This window comes from Gobio gobio, assembly GCF_949357685.1.
Source record: "Gobio gobio genome assembly, chromosome: 4".
Lineage (NCBI taxonomy): Eukaryota > Metazoa > Chordata > Actinopteri > Cypriniformes > Gobionidae > Gobio > Gobio gobio.
In genome coordinates this window covers 51,682,245-51,708,777 of record NC_137100.1, presented here as the reverse complement: position 1 = coordinate 51,708,777, position 26,533 = coordinate 51,682,245, and the positions used below count along the sequence as shown (strand labels likewise).

At 36.9% G+C, this 26,533-nt stretch overlaps 3 protein-coding genes across 3 annotated transcripts in view; 1 reads left to right on the top strand and 2 right to left on the bottom strand.

Annotated features, from left to right (window-relative positions):
• Position 1: 1 nt before the first annotated feature.
• On the bottom strand, positions 2-6,975 carry LOC307125439 (D-amino-acid oxidase-like). Its single transcript, XM_079815288.1, has 11 exons — positions 6,849-6,975; positions 6,205-6,400; positions 5,982-6,096; positions 4,745-4,821; positions 4,532-4,597; positions 4,014-4,068; positions 3,281-3,400; positions 3,116-3,198; positions 2,862-2,979; positions 2,680-2,778; positions 2-268 (listed from the first exon to the last, which is right to left on the bottom strand). Exons 2-11 carry the CDS (start codon positions 6,396-6,398, stop codon positions 137-139), a joined length of 1,059 nt encoding a protein of 352 aa, XP_079671414.1. The 5' UTR covers positions 6,399-6,400; positions 6,849-6,975; the 3' UTR covers positions 2-136.
• A 2,068-nt stretch (positions 6,976-9,043) lies between these two features.
• On the bottom strand, positions 9,044-12,538 carry dao.3 (D-amino-acid oxidase, tandem duplicate 3). The gene is made up of 11 exons (XM_079816143.1): positions 12,334-12,538; positions 11,738-11,933; positions 11,524-11,638; positions 11,288-11,364; positions 10,983-11,048; positions 10,834-10,888; positions 10,074-10,178; positions 9,911-9,990; positions 9,637-9,754; positions 9,458-9,556; positions 9,044-9,374 (listed from the first exon to the last, which is right to left on the bottom strand). Exons 2-11 carry the CDS (start codon positions 11,929-11,931, stop codon positions 9,249-9,251), a joined length of 1,035 nt encoding a protein of 344 aa, XP_079672269.1. The 5' UTR covers positions 11,932-11,933; positions 12,334-12,538; the 3' UTR covers positions 9,044-9,248.
• A 1,358-nt stretch (positions 12,539-13,896) lies between these two features.
• Positions 13,897-26,533, top strand: part of ssh1a (slingshot protein phosphatase 1a) — a 47,813-nt gene continuing 35,176 nt past the window's right edge. The window contains exons 1-2 of the mRNA XM_079816140.1: positions 13,897-14,294; positions 21,179-21,216. Coding sequence (XP_079672266.1) covers positions 14,214-14,294; positions 21,179-21,216 — 119 coding nt within the window. The 5' untranslated portion in view covers positions 13,897-14,213. The remainder of the gene's footprint in view (positions 14,295-21,178; positions 21,217-26,533) is intronic.

The following is a 26,533-nucleotide window of genomic DNA, read 5'->3' as shown; positions in this document are numbered from 1 at the left end:
AGAGAACTAGTGTGTCTTTATTGTAGATTAGTGCAAATAAATGTAGTCAAATGTATTATGCATCTCAGTTTGACAACGGTTATTAGCCCAGCGAGAATACAGCAGATGGATAACACTGTCCAGAAGGCCAGATCTATTACAGACGTGATTTAGAGAGTGCTAGCAAGCCTTTCTGCTCCAGGATCTGTCCAAAGAGCCGAGCAGCTTCCTCAGCACATCCACGATGAATGGTCAGCCCAAAACCTCCATGTCCGTAGTTATGGATGACCTGAGGTGAATGAAAACAGCATGTTGTGGGAAAAGAGGAGACTCTACAGAATCCCTAAAGGGACATGGTGATGGGAAAAAATATATAAGATGGGAAGAAAAATACACTCACAAAACATTTGCATTTTGTTAAAAACATGCGCAACTTTTGTGTCCACTTGCAAAACTTTTTTAGCCTGGCTCCGCCCTCCTACGTACTTCCGCTCAATTTTCATTTTCCTTCAGTACTCCGTCTATAGTCTTAGGTTTTCTCCGAACAAATTTTTACCTACTGGTTTTGACAAACACCAAGGTCGTGTGGTAATTTAATTGCTGTCCGAATTCACATCTCTGAGTTTTCAAGAATATATCACTTCAAAATTCACTGTTTATATCCTTTTTGACCACTGCAGAGCACCGTAAGGTTGCGCTTCGCTGTAATTTGGATGCATTTCTAGACTTGTATTTCTTTAAATGCTGGCAAGTATTTTCAAGAGCAATATACACTCACCTAAAGGATTATTAGGAACACCATACTAATACTGTGTTTGACCCCCTTTCGCCTTCAGAACTGCCTTAATTCTATGTGGCATTGATTCAACAAGGTGCTGAAAGCATTGTTTAGAAATGTTGGCCCATATTGATTGGATAGCATCTTGCAGGGCATGAAGCTCCCGTTCCACCACATCCCAAAGATGCTCTATTGGGTTGAGATCTGGTGACTGTGGGGGCCATTTTAGTACAGTGAACTCATTGTCATGTTCAAGAAACTAATTTGAAATGATTCGAGCTTTGTGAAATGGTGCATTATCCTGCTGGAAGTAGCCATCAGAGGATGGGTACATGGTGGTCATAAAGGGATGGACATGGTCAGAAACAATGCTCAGGTAGGCCGTGGCGTTTAAACGATGCCCAATTGGCACTAAGGGGCCTAAAGTGTGCCAAGAAAACATCCCCCAGACCATTACACCACCACCACCAGCCTGCACAGTGGTAACCAGGCATGATGGATCCATGTTCTCATTCTGTTTACGCCAAATTCTGACTACCTTCTGAATGTCTCAACAGAAATCGAGACTCATCAGACCAGGCAACATTTTTCCAGTCTTCAACTGTCCAATTTTGGTGAGCTTGTGCGAATTGTAGCCTCTTTTTGCTATTTGTAGTGGAGATGAGTGGTACCCGGTGGGGTCTTCTGCTGTTGTAGCCCATCCGCCTCAAGGTTGTGCATGTTGTGGCTTCACAAATGTTTTGCTGCATACCTCGGTTGTAACGAGTGGTTATTTCAGTCAAAGTTGCTCTTCTATCAGCTTGAATCAGTCGTCCCATTCTCCTCTGACCTCTAGCATCAACAAGGCATTTTCGCCCACAGGACTGCCGCATACTGGATGTTTTTCCCTTTTCACACCATTCTTTGTAAACCCTAGAAATGGTTGTGCGTGAAAATCCCAGTAACTGAGCAGATTGTGAAATACTCAGACCGGCCCGTCTGGCAACAACAACCATGCCACGCTCAAAATTGCTTAAATCACCTTTCTTTCCCATTCTGACATTCAGTTTGGAGTTCAGGAGATTGTCTTGACCAGGACCACACCCCTAAATGCATTGAAGCAACTGCCATGTGATTGGTTGATTAGATAATTGCATTAATGAGAAATTTAACAGGCGTTCCTAATAATCCTTTAGGTGAGTGTATTTGATCACCGCTCAAAAAATAAAAGGAAGAAATGCACGTAAATATTTGAATTGGGCCGTTATTTACGGCAGCATTTATTCTTCTCATACCTCATACCTTCTCATATGATATTTATTTACAGTATACAATCATGTTATGGACCACAAGATCAGCACGTTCCCGATCACAAAACTCTCCCCGCCACGGTGAATAAATCACAATCCGAATGCACAAGGTTTTATCACTGAGGTGGCTGCACAGTTATTTTTACGGACTTCCATGTGAGAAATAAAGGCAAGCGGCGCATGACATACATCACGACCAAAGGTTAGCGATTGGTTATGGCAGATCCAGAGTGGCTCTTGGCAGATCCAATAGTCTTACACTTCAACAGAGTACCCGCCTTCAAGGAAGTAAATGCTTGTCAATGGAGAGTGGCCAGACTCTCTGTACAAATGAAATGTACGAGAGTCTGGTAGGACCAGGCTAAAACTTTTGCGCTCTCTAGCTAAACTTTACCATGTGCTTACAAATCTTTATTATGATTATTTCCATCAAAAGATTTGTGAGCAAATGTTTTGCGAGCGAATGCAATGTTTCTGAAGGGAACTCCAAAAGCAATGCAATATATTTTTTTCCACCCATCTCAAGTATATCTTTTTCTATTACCATTTCCCATTAGAGGCTCCGTATTAATTGACCCTTCTTCATTGGAAGATGCCATCAGATCTTCAGTGTAATGATCACTATGAGCTCACCTCAAATGCGTGTGGTCCAGATCGTATGGTCTCTCTCTCCAGTCTAACTTTGCTGCGTGCGGGCCTGAGACCAGTCCATTCCTCTACTATCCGTGCATGCTAGAGAGAGAAAAGAAGATCCAATCCCCACATGCCAGTCAAGCAAACAATAATTTAGCACGGCTAAAATGGTTCAAATCTACCTGTAGACTGGGCTCAAGCTCGCAGGCGGCTTCCCAAATTCCTCGATGGTCAACAGAACTGTTCTGCAGATTCCAGTTTCCTACTTGGAAAACTCCACCTAAAGTGACTAAACGACTCCTGCAGAAACAAACAGGGGACCTGAAGTCATGAACAACACTGCTAAGACAAGACTACATTTTAGTCATGTAGTCATTTCAACTCATTTGTGTCGTTATGTGGTTTAGCTTTAATTTATTTCAATTTTAGTACTTACCCAGGAATGATGTACGGTGAGTTATAGACTCCTGATGAGGAATCATGCGTGAGGATCCAGTGCTTTAACCAGGGAGCATCTACCTGTTGATATAAAACACACAAGATCAACACGGTTCTATGTAAAAACTCTAAGTCTGACTGACTTTTATCCACTAAACCTCACCTTAATGATCTGCCCTCTGGCTGGCTGGAGCTCAGGATCAGGCTGTAGGACTCCTGATCGGGAGGTCATTACAAATGCACACATTCTATGAATAAAACCACTTTGCAGCAGTATAAATGAGACAGAACGTCAACATGAATTTACCAGGAAAGTCGTGTTAAATCTGCCCATATTATGTTAAAACTAGTATCTGTTAACCAGATGCTTTTCTTAATGATATTAACAACGGTGTACTACTGGATCTTGTACAAGTCAGAAATCAGAAAACTACCATAATACTTCACTGCTTCTGTGACACACAATATTATAATTAAGACAGGATTCTTTTGATTTAATTTATTTGATCAAAAATACAGAAAAACACAGTAGCATTGTGAAATATCATTACAATTTAAAATATCTGTTTTAATATATTTTCAAATGTAATTTATTCCTGTGATGCAAAGCTCAATTTCCAGCATCATTACTCCAGTCTTCCGTGTCACATGATCCTACAAAAAACATGCTGATTTGCTGATTTGATTATCAATGTTGAAAACACTGTGCCGCTTAATCTTTTGTGGAAACGGTCACTTTTGATCAATTTAATGCATCCTTGCTGAATTTTTTTTTTTTTTTTTTAAATCAAACTAACCACAAACCTTTTAAAGGTAGTGTAAATTTTAAGATTTTAATTTTTTTTATTTTTAAATGTTTTTTTAAAGTGTGAGAATGACAATGGAATTCCTCAAACCTCTTGAAATGAACCAATCTTCCTCTGATAAAACTTAATCTTTCTTTGTCCTAACCTGTGGAGGACACAGAAGCGTGACCAACGTGCCAAAGACTGTGTTAATCATTGTTAGACCTGAAAAAAGTCATACTGTAAATGAGTTACATCCACTACAGATTTTACATAACTATATAAATGCATAACAGCTATTCTGATGCATATAAAATAGACAATAGTACAAATTATACACACATATGCATGTATAAGATTTGTAGACACTAATATATATATATATATATATATATATATATATATATATATATATATATATATATATACTGTATATACATATAGTACACTCTGAAATATTAATTATTCATTTTAAGTCACAATGTTTATTTGTTTTAATTTTTCAAAATGCAAAAACTGTTTATTTCTAAATTAAAATTTGAATCTCAGATTTTATTGTGGCCTTTTGAACCTTGTATTTCATTCCCATTCTAATTTGGGTTACTGATAAGATTACAGGAATCTCTCACCAGTCCATAAGCCAGGGCAGATATGTCTTTCCTTCAATCATGAGAGCAGTGTTGAACCATCCAAAACTGAAAAGGATTGAGGGGAAAAGGAAAGGTGACAACACTACATTCACAAATTCTATTTAAGGGGTAGAACAACAAAACTGATTTTGAAAACAAGTCAGCAGCATCAAATTATAGAAATACAGTAACTTGTGATTAGGTACTGCATACCTGTATCCTGGGAACATATCTAGTTCACGTTTAGTCAGCTGGCGAAAGCCCAACACAGCGTCTTTAAATGAGGGGTCCTGTTTGAGGGGAGCAGTGATATTGCAGTCATTTTCACAATTATCTCTTATGGGTCAGTGAGATGGGTCAGTAATTTTCACTCTAATTTCACGCTGGTTTTAACCCATGCCAGAGAGAGGGGCCTCAGCAGTTTAAAGTGGACGGTAAAAGGGATAGTTCACCCAAAAATTTTAATTGCCCCATGATTTACTCGACCTCAAGCCATCCTAGGTGTACATGACATTCTTCTTTCAGACGAATACAATCAGAGTTCTCTTAAAAATGTCCTGGCTAATCCAAGTTTTATAATGGCAGTGAATGGTGGCAGTGAATTAACCCTCCGGAGCTGTATGGATTACTTTTATAATGGATGGATGCACTTTTTTGGGCTTCAAATTTTGGGGTGCCATTTACTGCCATTATAAAGCTTGGAAGAGCCAGGATATTTTTGAATATAACTCTGATTGTATTCGTCTGAAAGAAGAATGTCTTATACCTAGGATGGCTTGAGGGTGAGTAAATCATGGGGTAATTTTCATTTTTGGGTGAACTATTTCTTTATGGTTGTTTGATTCTGACCACTTCTTCTTTTGTTCAGCTATACAGTAAGGTTCATTATGCTCTGTTCTGCAATTTTGATCATGACCTGCACTGGACTGGTACAGTGCAAAAACATAATTCAGTGTATACACATATATTCTATAGAAGAATGTATAATACTATAGTTAAAGGCCCACAGACAAAAACCTAAATGTAAAATCAATTACCTGACAATATAATACAGTGTAGTTGTGTCCCAAATGCCGCACTATACACTATGTACCCCCCCCACCCCCCCCACCCCCCCTGGTATAGTGCATGAACATTACATGGTTATTTTGTCATTCAACATCGGAATCTGGTAGCTTCCCCCTCCACTACGTAATTAAAGCTGTGACAGTGCATGAAGTGTCCAACATTCCACACTTCATTTTTTCTGTTAATTTAGTGCATCATCCAGGTATTTAAAGTGCATAAGGTGCTTTTTCTTTTTGGAATTTTTAGTGTTAACACACTACTAACACTATTTATACTTTAAAACGTTATAGAATAGTGCATACGTATGCAAATTGGGACGCACCTTATGTTCTATCCATAAAAAAGAAATGACACTACTTGCAAATGAAGATAATTTTCTCACCGCCATAGGTTCAGTGCACAGGTTATAGCCGGACTGGAGGAAAATTCCCATTTTAACTGAATCTGGAGAGCTGAGGCAACTTAATAGATAGTTGAATGTCTGTTTGTTCCATTCACTGTGAAAGTATAATAAAAAAAGATGTGCTTCAACTAATTAATTTGCCATTATTTATGCCACAGACAAACACAAAGATTCAGACACTTTCACACAAATGAAACCTCACGTTTCTTGGACATTCCCCTTGTCATATAGATACGGCTGCCAGAGTCCAGCTGCCCCGTCGCTGGTGGTGAGTGGAGTGAAGACATCAGCATACACCTCTATGGTGAGGGGGGTGACCCTGCCGTGGAAGTGCTGGTAGATGCTCTGAGCGGTGGAGAGGCCGATGACCCCCGCTCCAATGATGCACACCTTCATATCTGCAGAAAATTGTATTTTTTTTCTATTTTAATATTTAATAATGAAATACTGTATATCACTGTATGTAAAAAAAAATGCAAATGCAAGTGTAAATAGGGTTCTATACATGTTTTTTTGTTTGTTTGTTGCAATCTTATTTTAGAACAATGTCAGTGCAAACCTGTGTCCAATACTACCATATGTTTATGTGAAGGACATTATTAAGTCTTATGTTCATAAAACGGCATACAGTATGGACACAATGACAAGATTAACATGGACATGAACATGGACTAGCCTATATAACGTAATAGTTAATGCATTACATGTAATGGCAAGCTAAAAATACACCATATTTTACATTTATATTTGGCAGACTTTTGTTAGCGACTAACATTGCATTCAAGGTATACTTGCCAGTTCATAATTTATAAAAGGCTATATGCCTATAAATGCAGCTTTACTCACCAAACTTTTCTTCTAGTTACCAACAAAAGAGATCGCGTTGTCCTAAACAGCAGGTTCTTTCTTAAGCAATGTAATGGCAGCTCACAAAACTTACAAATTAACTTTTTCCCACATTACGTAAGTCTTGAGGCGGCGCTATTCGACGACTGTAGGCCAGTAGGGGTTCAGCGAAAAATCGGCAGCTGGCAGCAGGAAGTAGCTGCCACTGGCAGCTGACGTCAGCTGCCGCTAATAACCAGAAGTCGGAGGATGCCGCTTTTAGCAAAGCAAATAAATTATCAATTTATATATCATTTTAGTACTTATTTAAATAAAATACTTAAATTTGTAATTTTGTATTTGATTTATAAAGGTTTATCAAATAAATCAATTAACGAAGATCATAGACATAATACAGAAAACAAAAATTAAGCTACACTTGAAATTATGAATTTGTATGTGTATAAATATAATTTATGAGTGTACATGTTTGTTAAATAATGAAATGTATAAATACACATATATTTATTAAATGCACATAAACATTCATTAAAGTCCTGTCTAAAAGAGAGAAAAAAAGAACATTGTCTCAATTACCTTTATTTAAAATCTAATTTTGCCATTATTTAAGTTCAGTTTTACATTTGTAGTATTTCAATACATTCTTGTCTTTGTTTTATAAAACAGCTGTAACTTTTAGAAAGATAGACAAGTTAGAAAGAAAATAATTAGAAAGAAAGAAAAGTTAAGTTAAAGGCAAGTTAAGGGGGAAAAAAAGAAAGAAAGATTAGATTAGATCGCAGAGTGTACATCTGGTAGTATTCTTGACTTGTCACCGACTTCTCTCTCCAATTTGTTACACCTGAATATTTAAATTTGAGGAGCATAAAAATGAGCATGATTAAAAAGAATAATTGAAGACATGTTTCTAAACCATTAAATTTCTCAGTTTTTATTGTAACCACATTTAAATCACAAGAAGTGTAGAACTGAGTGTACACAGAGTGAGAAAGAAAAGTAGTTCTTAAAATAACTTTTTTGTCAAAAAAAAAAAAACAATGCAATAGCAAAACAAATAAATAAATGGTTGGATATCAGACAATCCCCTGAAAAATTAGATACACACACAAATAAACGACATGGTTCGTGTTGTACGTGTATCATCACGGCTGAGCTTGTCAATAATTCCAATAAATCAGCATGAGCTTTTTTCTAATCAATAGATTAAGTTAACGTGTTAACAAACGCTAATATTTAATGGTAATGGTAAAGTAATTTGAAGTTAATGATCACCCCTTGGCAAACCAGGAGGCACAAGCTGCGTTTCTACAAATGATTAAATTAACCAATTCAAGTAGTCACAGATACACTGTCTCTAACATAAAAGTTAAAATCCAACTTACAGAGCAACAATAATTCATTAATCTGATAATTAATATACTAATTACGAATTTACCGAGGCCATCACTGAAGATTCACCGGCGCCAATATTGGCTGCTGTCGCTTAACTTTCAATTAAATGTGATTGGTTGTTACTACGTTGGACGATGCTGATTGGCTGCCACGAAATAGCAGGTCCCTCCTAATATGGCATGTCTTCCGGCTGTCAACGGCAGCTACTTCCTGCTGCCAGCTGCCGATTTTTCGCTGAACCCCCTCTCCTGTAGGCTCAGTATGAGCTGGATTCGGGATACTAGTCTTACTACATGGTAGATAAAAATAATAATAGTATGCTAATCAGGCATAGTGGTGGAGCCCGAGTGAATCAAATCTTTTGAATCTACTCACTAAAAAGATTTGTTCATATTCGTTCGTTGATTCCTTCAGATACTTGGGTTACATCGTTACTCCAGTAGATGGCGACAAGTCTATTGTGAGTCATTCAACTCTGAGAAACATTCGTGATGTTTTTTGTTTGCAAAAATTCTGGATATTTGTGGGGAAAGACATTCAGCACAAGCTGAACCAGCACAAACATTCACAATAATCTTTCCCAGCTCTACCAGTAATCATTTATGTATACCATCTTACCATGTATACTGGAATGTGATTTTGATTGGTGCTTGATATAAAAAAAATAGAAGGTACCTGAAAAAGTCCTTGAATCTAGTGTTCATAGAAGAGTGGGAAACCCCGAAATCGTTCAATAAATAATGTTGACATAATGGCATCTGATTGCTATTAGCAGAGTAAAGTGTTGACAATTAAGTTCTGTTATGATGTGTCATCTTTTATTTTAAACTCTTCAAAGATTATATAAAACATTTATAAATGAGCATTTACATCACAGTAGTTTAGGATTCTTAAACTCATGGAATCCATTATCTTGTGGAATCAGTATGAGAGTGCTTAAGAGATTAAGGGTAATATTGCTATTGTCTGATGAGATTATGGATAACACTGTCCAGAGGCCCAGATCTATTACAGACGTGAGAGTGCTAGCAAGCCTTTCTGCTCCAGGATCTGTCCAAAGAGCCGAGCAGCTTCCTCGGCACATCCACGATGGATGGTCAGCCCAAAACCTCCATGTCCGTAGTTATGGATGACCTGAGGTGAATGAAAACAGCATGTTGTGTGAAAAGAGGAAGAGTTAAATTAATTAAATATTGCTCACTTCACTATGAGCTCACCTCAAACGCGTGTGGTCCAGATAGTATGGTCTCTCTCTCCAGTCTAACTTTGCTGCGTGCGGGCCTGAGACCAGTCCAGACCTCTACTATCCGTGCATGCTAGAGAGAAATTTTTTTGCAGATCTGTATGGAAAAAACACTCCTTAAATAACAAATCTAGACAACGTCTGATCTCCTACCTGTAGACTTGGCTCAAGCTTGCAGGCATCTTCCCAGATTCTTTTATGGTCAACAGAACTGTTCTGCAGATTCCAGTTTCCTACTTGGAAAACTCCACCTACAGTGGCTAAACGACTCCTGCAGCAACAAATAGAGTGCATCAGTTCTAGAAGGACAAGACTACATTTCGCATTTCATAATAAACATAACTCGAAGGTGAGGGGAACAAACACATTTGCCTTTACTTCTGTATGTCTTAATACATACATTGACTGTGTCCATAAAGACACTCACCCAGGTATGATGTATGCTGAATTCCCTCTAGACGAGAAATTATGTGTGGAGATCCAGTGTTTTATCCAGGGAGCATCTACCTGTCGACATGCAGCACAGAATCTGAGATGACTGTTCTGTCTAAAACTCAGACCCTGATTGAATTTTATCCTCTAAACCTCACCTTAATGATCTGCCCTCTGGCTGGCTGGAGCTCAGGGTCAGGCTGTAGGTCTCCTGATCGGACACCAGAGCAGTTGATGATAACATCAGCACCACTATCTGCCAACTGGAGACCATTTTTTAGGGAGTAAATGCAAACTTTGAGCACAATCACTTTAAAACAGGATAGATGAGGTTCTCAGTGAAGAGTAGCTCAAATACTGTTGATATACTTGTCTTACGAAACTATGAAGTTCCACTGCATCTAGTATGAGTGATAGAGAAAACTACAGATGCACTACACGATTATAAATGTTTAAGTAAGGAATAATTGACGATGGGCCGTTGAATTATTAGAAAATGATGCATACCCGAGGTGCTAATGCAGCAACAACACAAAGCAATTTATCCCATTGTTAATTATATATTTTTTGCTTTATCAGTGTTGTTGTGGGCTTTGGTTCTTTTGTTGTAGACTGTAAGGACCTTTGAAATAACCAAAATCATTTGGCGAGGTGATATGGACATGTAATGCGGTCAAGACCTGCCTGGAACTACTTCAGTCATGAGTTTCCCTGAAAATAATTGCACACCTTAGAATGTTCATCAACCAATTAGATCATTCAAGCATTCAATAGCCCTGTGGTATGAATTGTTTCACATAAATAAATAAATAATAAGTAGCTTTTTGGTGGATTCAATATTGATTTATAAATCCCTGAATTTAACATATATATTAAAGCTTTTCAATTATTGAAAATAGTGCATAGACACATGCAAACCTCTTTAAATGAACCAATCTTTCTCTGATGAAACTTGACATTTCTTTGTTTTAACCTGTGAACACCAGAAAATTATTAAAATGTATGTTAGACTTCAATATACAGTATGCAAATTCACCTCACTTCAGGTTACTGTTAAGATCTCTCACCAATCCATAAGCCAGGGCAGGTACGTCTTTCCTTCAATCATGAGAGTGGTGTTGAACCATCCATAGCTGGGAAATGGAAACTGAGATCAATTACATTTCAATTGAATTGAACTTATATCAAGGAAACTTAACCTTAAACACCAGCACCTCAAAATGTATATAGACTAGGTCTGCCCTGACTCAATTTAAATGTCCAATTAAACTGAATATTACTCCATGTCTAGTACGGGACTTTGACACCTAAAACAATATCAGCAATATCCACTATCGCACTTCTGATTATGCAGGTGATAAGTAACCTATACCTGTATCCCGGGAACATATCTAGTTCACGTTTAGTCAGCTGACGAAAGCCCAAAACAGCATCTTTAAAGGAGGGGTCCTGTTTGAGGGGAGCAGTGAGACAAAATATGCCTGAAAATGTAGCATTGTTTCTGTTCAATGACATGCCATGTCAACTGCATGCTACATCCAGCTACATGGTATTTCAAACTACTTTAAATATCAAGCATTTTAAGGAGGGAAATGAGAATATTCTCACTGGTGCAGTTTCAGTGCACAGGTTATAGCCGGACTGGAGGAAGATCCCCATTTTCACTGAATCTGGAAAGCTGAGGAAACTTAGTAGATAGTCAAATGTCTCTTTGTTCCATTTACTGTGAAAATAAAATAAAAACGTTTTATTCACTTGATTATACAGGGTGTGCTTCATCTGATTCATATGCACTTTTGGATCCGCACAAATGAAACCTCACGTTTCTTGGACATTCCCCTTGTCGTATAGATACGGCTGCCAGAGTCCAGCTGCCCCGTCGCTGGTGGTGAGTGGAGTGAAGACATCAGCATACACCTCTATGGTGAGGGGGGTGACCCTGCTATGGAAGTGCTGGTAGATGCTCTGAGCGGTGGAGAGGCCGATGACCCCTGCTCCAATGATGCACACCTTCATATCTGCAGAAAATAAGTGCCGTAACATGCGAATACCTCTTTTGTAACTCTTTGTGCTGATTTGAACACATAATTATGTTTATATAGTATATACATGGGAAAGTTCTTTGTACAAGCCCGCAGGCTTTCTCTGCAGTTCTTTTTTATTTCCACAATTAATTTGCTTTATTTTTGTATTGTATGTACAAATAAAATGTATCCCTTTCCACTTGAAATATTATCCCCAATGCTGCCACTTGTCCTTAAAGAAATCTACAAATGCAAATATATATATATGTGTGCAAACTGTTTTCCTTACTGGTCAGCTTTACCTTTATGAAAGATTTTTATAGTTGAGTAGCCTAGGTAATACATTGCATATAACAAGCTGGAAAGGATATCACATAAACATAGTTTCACTCACCTGAATTAAGAAGTGACCTAGAAGTTTTCTCCAAAAACGAACAGGAAAAGTCCCATACACTTATTGCCTCTCACTCACATCACATGCACTGACAGATCGATTTAAGCAGAAACCAGAATTTATTGATTAACTTTATTCCCCATTATGTAACTAGAACTACAGCAAGTAGCCTAATTCATCCGTCGTCTTTACACAATGCTTGAATGACGGGGTAAAGTCCATTGGGTTATATTACCAGCCTCTAGTGGTCACTTCTTGATGTAGCCTATAAATATTTCACTTGAACAAATATATTGGTATCACAAATAATATATAATTTAATTCATATTGATGTTATATTAACATACACAGATAAAGATAAATAATTCATATATTAAAGACATTTTATATTCTATTATAAATGTATATAAATTAAACATAAAAATATTTCTGTTAGCTTTATTCGGTAATTAACAAAATTATGCATATATATCGAACATACACAACATCTTATTAACAACTGAAATTACTTTAATCCATACAACCCCATGTTTGGATTGAGTGGATTTTATGCTTAGTAAGTATTTTGATTAACTTCAGAGGCTCAAATGTTTTGAATCTCCATTCATCAAAAAAGATTAGTTCAGATTAGTCCAATGGCCCGGGATATCGTTACACCAAATGGCGAGACTGGCGACAAGTGGGTGGCTAAATCCGAAATGGCATACTCTTTTGAGTCTTGAGTAGCTACTTATTTTGAATAGTTAATTAAATTACCCTACGACTGCTAAAAAAGTATGTTCAATATAGTAAAGTGTGTGTATGAATAATCCAGATTTGCCATGCTGGCATTATCATGTGACCTTCCAGCATCAGTTGCATCGCTGCCATTCACAAATCTTCTCCCGTGGCCTCATGGGATAGTAAAGTGTCCATCATATGCACACTTCAGAATCTTGAAGTAGTAGGCTAGGTCATCCGGACATTTCGCTTACTCTTTTATGAGTAATCGTTTGTCACATACTGTTTTTTGCCTATATAGTAGAGAAGTAGGCATTTGGGATGCAGCCGGTGTCTTTTGTGCAATGTTGAATCATTTAAGTCATTGAATCAACCATTCAACCGATTTGTTATCTGTCCGAGTGATTTACGTTTGCAACAGTCCTTTAAACATAACGTCTATAAATCTACAAAAAGACTCCTGAAAGAGTAAACAGTCAACAGCATGGCATGGCTTTTATCAAACGCCTAAATGAACTGAGTTTCAGTAACCTAACCTCCTTACATTCCCACTCTGTTCATTCATTATATCCAGCGAGATTCAGGTTCAAAACACTGACTCGTTCAGTAAAGGGCGTGTTCGTTCAGTAAGTCCAACCAATGGTATGCGCCCAGAGAGCCCATACTCGAATTCTATTGGTCCATGCTATAGTCAGTCTTTGAAGTCATGAAAGCAGTCACTCGCTTCGAAAGAGAGACAGAGTCGGTGAACGAAAAATATGGAAAGATTCGTTCACATAAAAGATTCATTCAAAAAGACCGAATCGCAAACACCACTACAGGCTCTGAGCTGAAGGCAGCAGTAGTAATCTGTGTTTCAGCCACATGCGGCAGTGAGTAATAGAGTGAGTGAGTGAGTGAGTGAATGAATGAGAGAGAGGGAGACAGAGAGAGAGAAAAGAGAGAGAGAGAGAGAGGCACCAAAACATCACCCAGCTCATGTCAAAGCGGATTCAGCGACACAAACAACGCCGAACAGCGGCTCAGCCATATGGCCTTTTAACAGTGGCCCCATCGAGCGCGTGGAGTTGCAGTGTCTGGCGCTGCTGCTAGGGGAAAATCCGCTAGTCGGTTTAGCTTGTGACAGATAGACTGGCCGTTGTGCTGGGAGATTTCCATCCATGGCTCTGGTAACCCTGCAGCGCTCGCCCACTCCCAGCGCGGCGTCCACTTCCAGCACCGCCACCACCAACGCGGGGGAGGTAAGCGGAAATAAACACGCTGAGATGAGATGATGTAATGCTTAATAAAATACATAAGGGGACGCATATATGTGAGTCACGTAGGCCCAATGCTAATACAGCTCAGGCTGTAGAGCTAACTAGCGGGATGCCATCAGGGTTGATGGAGGATTGAACGCTGTGTCACTCTGTTGTGAGATGACACGATTAGCCTTTGGGCTTTTTATCCACTATAGCTTGCGTGTATATGTAAACTATTCACACATACATAAATATAATTAATGGCTTAAGTTGTTGAGTTTTACTTGATCATTCACTAGTAGAGACAATGTTATTATGGTAGTGGTTAGATTAGATGAGGTGTGATGCTCTTTAGATGGATCCTGATCAATTCTGTCACAAGGAAGTGTTTGACAGGGCAGTTTTACTTTATTGAGCTAACTATTAATGGCTTGCTTCCAGGCTGTCCTGCAATTTGTGACCAACAACTGTGAAATAATGTGCCTAATTTTAGTAAACACACCACAAAACACTGTTTTGTTTGGTACAGACTGGTTTAACTAAGGATTAATCATGAATACCATGCCAAGTCTTAAAGGTACACTCAGTATGTTTTACCGAGTCTTATACAAATGAATGTCACTTTCATTCAAAAATCCTTACAATATGTACACCCACAAAAGACGAAGACCAGACATAAGCCGTCTTTAAAAAACTGTTTTATTTAACACGGAGCGGGTCGTCACTTCATGGGTGTCGCTGTTGACATCACGTGACCGGCCGTCATGAAGTGTGCAAGGTGCTTTGCAATGCATAAACATACATGCAATAACATTATGTTCTTTGAAGATACTTAGTAATTATAAATGTACCTCTTTTATTTTGGGCTATGATGAGATATTTCATTTACCGTGAATGTTCCAGATGGTATTGTTACTGTTTGTGCATACACATCTTAACAAAACATTTTATATATTTTTATATATTATACAGACACACATCATAACAGTTGATATTAATGGGTCAAATAGGGACCAGCTAAAACTAAACAAACTTACTGTTGAACGGCAAGATATGTATCCAAATTATGCTATTGGTTTTATTTATTTTTATTCAAAATATAATTGACATGTTGCTCCTGTCATTGTATGTAGAAGTGTGAAAGAGTTTTTTTTTTAATCTCATGGTATAGTGCTGGACTGTGTGATTCCATTCATTTGGTCAAGCCAATTTAAAAGGGGAACTGTCAAAAGGGGGGATCTTTTTGGTCATGGTCTCTCCTGCATACAATGAAACTGTCTAACAACAGAAATACTGAGCACTGCCTTCCCCATAGTTCCTAATTTGTGCTTCCTCAAATTAGTGTTGTAATTTGCTACTGTATCTGTATGGTGCAGACCTGCAGGCGGTACATTTTTGTTACACTAGCCCTTCATGAGCTGCCGTTCTTTGTGTGAAAGTTAAAGGTCTGCCCCCCTTAGGACTGCATTTCTTCTCAACAGAAATTTAAATCTAAGTCATTGTGCCTGGGCACAGCTAAGCTCCTCTCATGCAATGAAAGGCCTCCTGTTTTTACCTTTTCATTGGGAGCGGGACCCTTTTAGCCAGTCTCACTAGGAGTGCTGTATGGCCTTTATTTGTTAGTGATTCTGAGGACGAGGTTCTGAAAAGTGTCAGGAAAACCCAGCTTTTTCAGGAATGGTTTTAAATTGTCTTTCCTCTATGAAAGCACCCCACCTTCATATCAATAGTTCCTCTGATATCACCATTGTCTTAGAAAACCATTGTACTAGTTACACCCAGTAGGAGGCGCTAGCTCTTCACATTTGCACAAAGCACATGATCTGATGGATACTGTATTATGAGAGTAACTCTTGCATTGTGAATTGTAGATATTTGTGTACTATTTTTATTATATACACACAATTCAGGCCAGGGAATAAATCAGACTTTTAAATCGGTTTCTGACGCAGTACCACGGTCAGATTAACAACATTCTTGAACCTCTTAGGAAATTTTAGGTCTTTTGCTTCTTAGTTGGACTAGACCTTTTTCTCGCTTGTTCAGATTTTTAATGTTTAGATTTATATAGTACTTAAATCTAAGAATGATTGTGTAATGCACTGCGCTAGTGAGGACACACACTATTTAGAATTCACAGCACGACCTCAAACATGAGGACTGGGAACATGCAGCTGCAGTGATGTCATCTCATGCAGAGGCTGGGAGAGAGGGATAGATAGGCTGACAGAAAGAAGCGGTAGAGAACTCATTGAAGACGTATAATAATAGTGATGTTAGTTTGGTTTTAAGGTTCCAAGGGTGAAAATCTGCACAAGCTTTGAGTGGTATTCAAAAAACGGATTAAAAAAATGTATTTTAAAGGATTAGAACACAGAACATTTAGAATACTGCCGTTGTTTACGCATCTTCATTCCTCATGTCGTCCCAAACCTGTATGAGCTTCTTTTTACCCTGAAACGCTAAAGGCTAATTTCTAAACAATTTAGAACAAAAAAAAAATAGAATAGAATAGAGCAGGGTTTTCCAAACGGGGGTTTGGGAACCCCTGATGTTTTGCAAGGGAATTGTAGGGGGTTTGTAAGCAAATGATAGTTAATAAAAGTTAATTATAATTAAAAAATTAAAAATTAAACAAATAGGCTAAATAACATATATTTTTTCAAATCTAAATAAAACGTACTTACTAAATAATACATGTTTTTGAAGTAAACATGCAAATGTGCAATTTAAGTTATTGAAATATATACTTCAAATCTCAGGGGGTACTTCCAAGTAAATTATTTTTTTTTCAAAGGGGTTTGGCTGACAATTTTGAAATGAATAATGCTGCGCGTTTCAAGGCACTTCAGTGGGCCTTTAACATGACAGAGAGCAGGAGGTATTTTAGGCTGCTGTCACTTTAAGAGCTTATTCACTATTCACCCCTACTCAGAGCGCTCTTGATGGCACTGTTGTACATTATTTTAATAGCAAAAATTAAACTGAACCAATGATGATTCTAAAAGAAAATATGATGGTCTACTAGGGCTGGGGGAAAAATTTATTCCCCTAACAATCATGCTTTTATATATATATATTATATAATGTATGTATATATATGTATATGTATTATTTTTAAATCGATATTTCATATTAAATTGCTTTATTTTAGTCCTTGCTCATAGGCGAGGCGGGGGTGATATGTGTTGTATTGTTGAGTAGCCTATTATATGACGTCGTTTCTCCTAATAGTGGACATGAGAAAGTGAAAAATGGAGTACGGAGAGACATCAAAATATATATTCGACCTGCACCATCATGTATAAGTGTATCATTCAACTTTTCCCCATTATCTAGAGTAAAGAAAACAAAGAAAAATCACAATACATTGCAGTATCGAATCGCAATATTGGCACCCCAAGAATCGTCATAGAATCGAATCAGGAGATAGGTGTATCGTCCCAGCACTAGTGTCTACTGTTGCTGTAGAAACAAACAACTTTCTCACTCATCTGATTGACCGATAAACCGCACAATCTTATTTAAGTGCTGTTTTTTAATTCTGTGGATATTTCAGCTAACAGTTTGCTTTGTACATTCAGTTTAACAACATTAAGTTAAAGAGGGTAAACTTTATCATTCAACTGAACTGTGCTTGTAGGCTATTTTTTAAACACTTGCCCTACTCCGTTTATGCACCAAATGCACCCCCATGAAAGAGCGCAGTTTTCTAATGCATTTACTTTGACTTCAAGGGTAATGTCAATGGTATGACCCATTTCATATGCAGCCAACAACAGGGGTTATATTAATACATTTGAATTGTTTGATCAAAATTATTGCTAGGAACAATTCAGCAATCGTTGGATATTGGTATGTCCCTAGCGTCCCTACTAAATTCTATGCCACATTTTTATTAACTCACAAACATGAACATTTATTTGAATTCTCTGAACATTGTGAATTCTGTATCCCATTTTAAGATTTGGCTTAAGCAAGTCTTCTGTGCTCTCTAAAATGTGCAAATCTAGTATTCACATAAAAAATTTTAATTTATAAAAAAACAATTATATTCCAGTAGTGAAAAAAACCAAAACATTTATACAGAAAAATATTTACAAAAAAGATCTTTTAAAAATAAAGGCCTGGTTTCACAGACAGGGCTAAGATTAATCCACAATTAGGCCGTAGTTCAATTAGGACATTTAAGTAGCTTTTTGTAAACGTGCCTTAGAAAAAAATATTACTGGTTTGCATCTTAAGACAAAACATTGGCACTGATATATTTTAAGATTTGTCAGTACAAGTTGCTTTCTGTTAAGACAGCTCAAACATGCATTTTAGTCTGGACCTATGCTTAAGCCTTGTCTGTGAAACCGGGGGAAAGTTGTTAAAACTCATCAAATATTTGAGCTCAGTGACAATGCAGATGTGGCTTACATGAGTGTGTCAATTTATGTACATCTTAACAATGTATATTGATTTATTGATTTTTAAAAAAAAAACAATGTATGATATGATCATATGATCGATTTATCAATGTATCGTTATACCCCTACATTTTATGGGGCTTTGACAGCCTCAGTCCTCATTTACTTTCATTATATTAAAAAGAGACCAGTCCTTTAATTCACGTTCCATTGTGCATATTTGAATTGAATTTCACTCAGAAATTTGTCACATTACAGAATTAAAATAGGTTTGCGAATGCTCAGGAGCACCATATTGATTTCTACCTTCTTATTTTTCACCCCATGCTGTCTGTTCATCCACTTGGAACGTAATAAATCACAGTAGAACCTCACGCCTCCAAAAAGTCTGTTTCTGTTCACAAACCTCATTGTTTCCACATCTCTCTGCCCTCCTTATAAAGTTTTATAAGCCCAGCCCATACAGAAATGTAATATATATGTATATATGAAATATCAATATATGTGAAAGATAAAACATATATGTATGTTTTACTATTTAAGTAAAAACAAATATGAAACCTATTAGAAATTGGAACAATTCCATATATTGACATATACATTTGTCCCATATATTATATACATTTATGTATGTATAATGCATATTTTTACATATGTCTCATATATGAAATATCCTTATGCTCATATAGAGTAAAACCACAAATGCACAGCTATCAGAAATTCCATATATTGACATCTATTGACATCTAACTCTATTCCACATATTACATATGCTAAATTATGTATGTGATAAATCACTATCACTGACAAATGTTGTATCCAAAATCCAAATCCAAACACCACACAAAGCAATTCACACAGACAGAAGAGCGCATTATCTGAGCGAGCTCAAACCCGCAAGACAATAGGAGTATCAAAGCTGTCACCAAACCAAGAATAAAACCTTATCCAAGTAACAGAACCCTGACAACATTTATATGTAAAATACAAGTCCATAATGTCTGTCTCATATTCTTTTGTATCATGTATATGAATTGCATAATTATACAAATATACTTTATTAAAAATGGCTTCATTTATTTGTTAGCCAACATATATTTTAATACAAGTTATGAACATTTGCCATCAACCATATTTTGCAGTTACTCATGTGATCCAATTTCAAACAAAATTAAAAACAATTTGACAGTGAAGACTGCCCAAAATTAGTAAGAGAATTCTATGAGCATACAACATGTTTGCATATGTTTAAATAAACTTTTTACAAATATAAATTATTACAAATATATATTGTGTACATATATGATTTTAACATACTGCACAGTACCATATAGAAATTCATTATATAAATATCTGTAATATATGCATATATACAACTAGATACATCCATATAAAATCCTATATAAGCATACTGAATGTTTGCATACATGTTGTTTAAATAAACTTACATTTATAAATTAGACATGTTTTCTTTACATATATGGCATTAACATACAGTACCATATAAAAAGGCATCATATAAATAATTGTAATATATGTATATATAATAATTCTTCTATGGGTATTTCATACATGGTATAAACCTATATCTTCATATATTGTGAGGATGTATATATGTGCTAATAATGTATTGCCTTATATGAAACATATATGACATCACTACCTGGATATAGGGACATAATACAGTATGTACATAATATTACATTTCCGTATGGGAGCGTCTGCATGAAGAGACAGATTTTGGTACGTGACAGAAACCCTGGCACAACCAATTCCCCTGACACGGTTTCTTCCCCTTCAGGCATCTGTCACATCTGACCATGGCACGCTGCCCTGCCTCCATTCAGTGCTACATACCACTATCAGTAACCTAATAACCAGGGCCGTCACTTTCACATAAAGTGAGGAACTATTTTAAAAACATTCTTTGTTATGATGAAACATTATCTCAAGGAGAGGCCCCATTGTTCATGTGTCAGCTCTGAGAGAACATTTCTTCTTTGTCATATTGCGCTGCTGTGAATAGTGAAATATCAAAGCTTTTTTGTTATTTATGACACACATTGTGCTTAAATGTTTCAAATTTAGCAGAGTGACAGAGAGGTCATGGTCATTGGGGACATGTTTAGGCCAGATTGTTGTGCGTTGCACTGGGTTTGAGTCGGGTGAGGTTGTGGAATTTGGAAAAGTTCCGAGGCCTGAGGGATTCTGGCCTCTCCATTATTTATTCCGGAATTGTGCTGACATTTTCAAAACAGATGCTGAATTTATAACTTGTAATTTGGTTTCGGTAGAAGATGTGTGAAGACGTAATTAGATTCGTTACATTAGAAAAGATGCATCCTGCTCTGTTCTTGATCTTAAGGCTCAGAGCAGTACAATTTTAAAAAGAATAGTGTCGTCTTGTCTTAGTGCTCTGTTGTTTTAGATAACTAACTTCTGTTTCCCTCATCCTTTTTTTTTTTTCCCCAGGACTTTGGAAGTGACGATGAGCGCCGGCTAAATCAGAGGTAACAACTGTCTTTTAAATATACGTTTTTGTATATTTTTGGTGTGTGTGAGTGTGTTCTCAAGGTCCAATCTGTCTGAAGCAGATGATGAAGAGTCTGTCCATCCCATAATGAGAGGAGTCTTTATCGCACCCTGTATTTTGAGAGATGGTTCTGCTCCACTGTTCTAACACATATAATCAAGGATATCTGAGCCCAAGCGTCTGATCACTGCTTTCACAGCAGCACTAACACCAGAGTGGTTTTAAAAAAAAAAATCACTTTATTTTCATTTTCTTAAGACAACACTCACGCACAATGACACCAAACCAGAAACTATACAGGATAAATAGCTCAAACCCATATTTCCCAGTTCCCTAGCCCACATCTCTAAAGGAGGGAAGAAATCTGCTTTCCACATCTGTAAAATTAGGCTTTTTGCAAGCATCACACAAAGTGAAATGGCCTGTGTTTGATACTTACTACAAAAAGCATTCTCTGCTCCTAAAAGTCCAATACAAGGCTCAGGAATGTGAATAGAATAGAATGTGCTTCAGAAATAAATTGAAATACAGATTTCCAAAATGGCTGAATTTTACAACATGACCATAAAGAATGAAACGGGGTGCCTTCTGACATTTAACACTTATTACAGAGTGGAGAAATCCAGAGTGGGTTTTTATTACAGTTGTAGTTTCTCCTCGACTGAAGTGAGGTCAAGTGGATTTCATTTGAAGCAAACATCTTGCTGGCTTTCCCCTATCGGACACTGTATCACTGCTAATGAATAGTCTTATTAGCGTTATCTGGTTCCTTGTAATTCAATGACTGTAGAGGACAGATGGATGAAGTGGTTAGTAGAGCAACCTTATGTGCCTCTATCTACATATTTGTAAAACCTACCTATTAATACAATTCACTGCAATTTCCAACTGAAATGAACGCTAGTGGCAGTAAAACACCAACATCTTTTAAATTATTCCTTTTCTCAGATTATTGATTAATAAAGACTTATTTTCACCTTGCGCAATACTATGCGGTGACCTCAAAATACTTTCACCAAAGTGCATTATTTGTAAAGTAATACACTTTGAATTTAACGGAGCTCAAAGTCTTGTATGCAAGCTAAAATGGCATAGTTGCATCAGCAAATGCTTTGTCATCTCATTTTGTTTTTGTTAACACTATCGGTTACGGTTAGGTTTAGGGTAGGGCTTAGTTCAGGTGGTACATTATTTTCAAATGCTTTAGAGCAGTGGTTCACAAACTTTTTATACCAAGTACCACCTCAGAAAATATTTGGCTCTCCAAGTACCACCATAATGACCAACATTACAATACAGTAGCGTAGTAGGCCTTACAATTCAGCTACAGCTCAAAAACGAGAAGGTTTATTCCTAATAAGAATATTTATTGTTGTCAGCCACTTTAACATGTACAGTAAATACACGGTTTGTACATTAACACTGTGCAGGTAAATAAAATAATAAAATAATGATTAAATTGAAATGTGTTGTAAAGTTAAATTAAAACTGTACTCTAGACTTTAAACTTTACTCAAAGATTCAATTAAAATGTATGCGTTTTAACATTAATTTATTTAGTGATTCCTCTGCGTACCACTAGAGGCAGCCTGAGGTACTTGTAGCACACTTGAGAACCACTGCTATAGAGCATTAACCATTTAGCGCCACCCACCAGACATTTCATTTTTGAAATATTATAATACGTACAACAACCAGCTCAATATACATTGCCGGATTCAGGTTTATCTCTTTCCGATACAATTAAACACATACAAGATGCAACGCAATATATATTTTTGCAGAAATGTTGACACGGGGTATTGTCCAATAAACCTGGATTGCTTTTTTAAATTGTGAATTCGCAAGCATGTGGATGCTTTGTGAATCTTTTTGACTGACTCATTGGAAACAACCGGTTTTTCATTTGTTTGTGAATCCTGCCTGTCACCAATGCCAACTAGATTTTTGGCCAATCATTTTTTTGTTGTTGCATTTGCAACCATTTCACTCGCAATCGGAATCCGTTATGATATGATTCATGTCGATTTAGTACTTTGTGATGCATCAGGATATCATAATTGGATCATGATTCAAACTGCAGCAAACGCATATAAGAGAGGAAAACTGCTGAATAGTTTTAAAACTTTCTCGTGCAAGTCTCTTACATTTTATATGCTGGTGGTGGAGAAATTACACACTTCAGCTATAACTGACCTGTAGAAAATGAATTAATGCACACATACATTTAAATGTATATATTGATGCAATTATTTAAAGCATCAATGCAATATCTATATATATAATTTTACTGTTGCAACCTCAGTGTTTACTAGTAAGGCTAAATGCTTTTCAAGTAGAGAGCACATTTGTCCAGACTGTTTTTAGATTCAGCATTTTTTAGAGGACATATTAAACTAGGGCTCGTGTCTGCTGGGATTGTACCAGTCCTTTCAAACTTTGAATCTAAGTCACCAGAGCAGAAGGAAATTTCTTAAGAGACAAGTTGTTTGCTGATGTGCAGTACTTTGTGAAACTCTTACTCAGTATTTCAGTGTTGCCATCTCTAGGTAATGTCCAAACATGGTCGAATAACAACTCACGAGGAAAGTCGGAAATCTTATACAGTACAGATTGAGGAGCTAAAGGAAGAGGATGTGTACAGAGGAAGATTTGTCATCCCAGAGGTCACATGACATCCTCAGAGGTCACATTTCTCAGGAAATAGCTCTTGTGTTGACAATAAACTCAACACAAGTTGAAACCATAGCAAATTTTGTCTTAATTTGGCAATTTTTTTGTCTACATAAGTGTTTGTTTTGTGCTTTTGTCAAAAGTATCTCCAAATGAATGGCTTCCAAAAAGCACATTCAAACAAGCTAATCCTTAGAACGTGTGAACACAGCGATAATGAGTATTTTGTTAAAGAGTATAGGAAATGGATTGGTTTTTTTTTTCGATCAAGCTTAGAAAAGGGTGTGGAGGAACTACTGTGCCAGTTACCTGAACGAACTCACTAATGCCGTCTGTCTGTTTTCTGCTGGATGTAAACACATGTGGCATGTGTGACCTACATAAGGTCATCTGATAAGGGAAAGAGCAGTTGTTCCCTCAGTACATTTAAAGTGCTTTTAGTACTTTCTGTCCATCTCCGTCTCTTTCTCGCTCTGTTTGCCCTGTGATGTTTCAGAAGGTAGTGTTCAGTGTTTCTGTAAAAACAGGATATGAGAAAATGAGTCTGAGATTCCAGCTTTAGCGATTACAAACACAATAGAGGCTGTGTCCGATTTTTGTATCTTCCTGTGACTCATAGATAAGACTCTAGTCCCTCAGCACCAAACCGTTTCCTTCAAATACCAATTAGAAAGAACATACAGTGGCCCCAAAAAGTATTTGTGCACTTATGCCACACTTAAAAATCACTTGGAAATCAGTTAGTTAAAAGGCATTGCAAAAGTTACTAAGAAAAGTGAAGTTTGTTCTGAAAAAAAAAAAAAAATTTGTTTGCAGATGCCACTTAGTTTGATAATTTTATCTAATGCGGATTTGTTAACACCCGGATGTTTCCAAGGGAACTTCAGTGGGTTCTAATAATTAATTAAATCAAAATAAAAAGCTTACTAAAAAAAGATGAAACATTTTATTGGTTTACCTGCATGTCATGTGATGTGCAATATTATGTTGTTAAATTATTATATGACAAAGGGGTTCAGCTGACAAAAAAAGTTTAGGAATCTCTGATATAATGCAATGACATTAAAAAATTTTTAAATGTAGTTTAATTGCCCAAAGACTTGTTGAGGCCACTACTGTACTACAAGTCAGAAGAGCAATTCCAATGTAATGTACGTCTATGTTATGTTCGACCCTTATTCTTAAAACCTATACATTCATTGGAACTATCCAGAGCGAAGAAAACTGACAGAAAAGTTGTGTGTGTTGGGAACAGGATGTCCTAGAGGCTCATGTGAAACAAATCCCCTTTTAATGAGGAAAAACAAGGTTAGGATAAAGTCACTAGTGCAATAGATGCATGGAGCTAAAACAATGTAAGAACGGCAGCATCAGCAAAACAGAATACTTCTTCCTCACAAACAGCCATTTTAGATTAGGGTAAAACTGAGAATGAACCAAAACACAAAATCTTTCAATTTAAAGGGATAGTTCACCCCAAAACATAATTCTGTCATCATTTACTCACCCTCAAGTTGTTCCAAACCTGTATGAATTTCTTTCTGCTGAACTCAAAGGAAGATATTTTGGAAAAATGTTTGTTTCTCGGCAGCCATTGACTACCATAGTGGGGAAAAAATACTCAATAGCCCCTTTCACACAGCAATACCAGTAAATTACCGTCAAATTACCAGAATTACTTTACTGGTAAATACACAATATGCTGTTCACACAAGCAACGGCCTTCTGACTTTTTCCGTTTTGACCATTCACACATCAACAGCAAAATACCGGTAAAATCAGTGATGTCAGTCATCTTTAAACGCTGTGCCGTTGTCTTCATCCGCCCGCATGAGGAGAAGCGCTTTAGTTTCACTATCTTTTCAATTTGTCAACATATTTTTGACGTCTGAGTGACATGCATAATGTATGATCAAACAGAACGCGTGCGTTTGCCGTTAAAAACACGAGACGGCATAATAGTATCAAACTGCAGAGCCGAAGCGCTTTGGGTTTGGGTTTCGAGCACTACACATTGAAAAAGCTGAGACGTGTCGCAACGGTCAAAGATGATAATTTAGCACATATTTAAATTGAAAAACTATTAAAAACCTTACTACAAACTGCGCGGAGTAATCACGTCATCTTCATAAGTCTTTATGATTGGCCCAAAGCAGAAGTCTTTGTGCAATTATCAGAATGTGACATGTCATGGACAGAATCCTGGTATATGATGTAATTTTTTTTATACACACATCTCATGTAAAGACCTGTCCTTTTGCCTGAGCTCATTGATTTCTGAAGTAACACCCGTTGCTAGTAAGAAACTGTTTGAACCTGACAGATTCCTTTTCTCTTACCTATGGCTGACTTATCTTGTATTTTCCTGAATTATGTTGAAATATGTGCCATTGCAAAATCTGCAGTACTGCTACGTGCAGTTTGTGGTTTAGTGTGGAAAGGGCGGAGGTTATGCCATAGCTTTGAATGTTTTATAACGTAGATTTATAGCATGTTCATACCAAAGAGAGTACATTTCTAAATGCACTTTTATATTCTGTTAGCCAGGATTGTTTAACTTAAATAGCCCAGTTTGTATATATTTACAGTTTGTAATAATTACTGTTAGGGATGCACAATGC

What these genes read in the sequence shown, in the direction of transcription:
- dao.3 (XM_079816143.1), bottom strand. Translation starts at nt 11,931, where the DNA reads ATGAAGGTGTGCATCATTGGAGCAGGGGTCATCGGCCTCTCCACCGCT. An exon ending in CTGCCCTGGCTTATGGATTG is followed by an intron (nt 10,889 to 10,982) that starts GTGAGAGATCTT and finishes TGGTGTTCACAG; the next exon opens with GTTAAAACAAAGAAATGTCA. An exon ending in AGATTGGTTCATTTAAAGAG is followed by an intron (nt 10,179 to 10,833) that starts GTTTGCATGTGT and finishes AATGGTCTCCAG; the next exon opens with TTGGCAGATAGTGGTGCTGA.
- LOC307125439 (XM_079815288.1), bottom strand. Translation starts at nt 6,398, where the DNA reads ATGAAGGTGTGCATCATTGGAGCGGGGGTCATCGGCCTCTCCACCGCT. An exon ending in TGTGCACTGAACCTATGGCG is followed by an intron (nt 4,822 to 5,981) that starts GTGAGAAAATTA and finishes CCCCTCAAACAG; the next exon opens with GACCCCTCATTTAAAGACGC. An exon ending in AGCTTGAGCCCAGTCTACAG is followed by an intron (nt 2,779 to 2,861) that starts GTAGATTTGAAC and finishes TTCTCTCTCTAG; the next exon opens with CATGCACGGATAGTAGAGGA.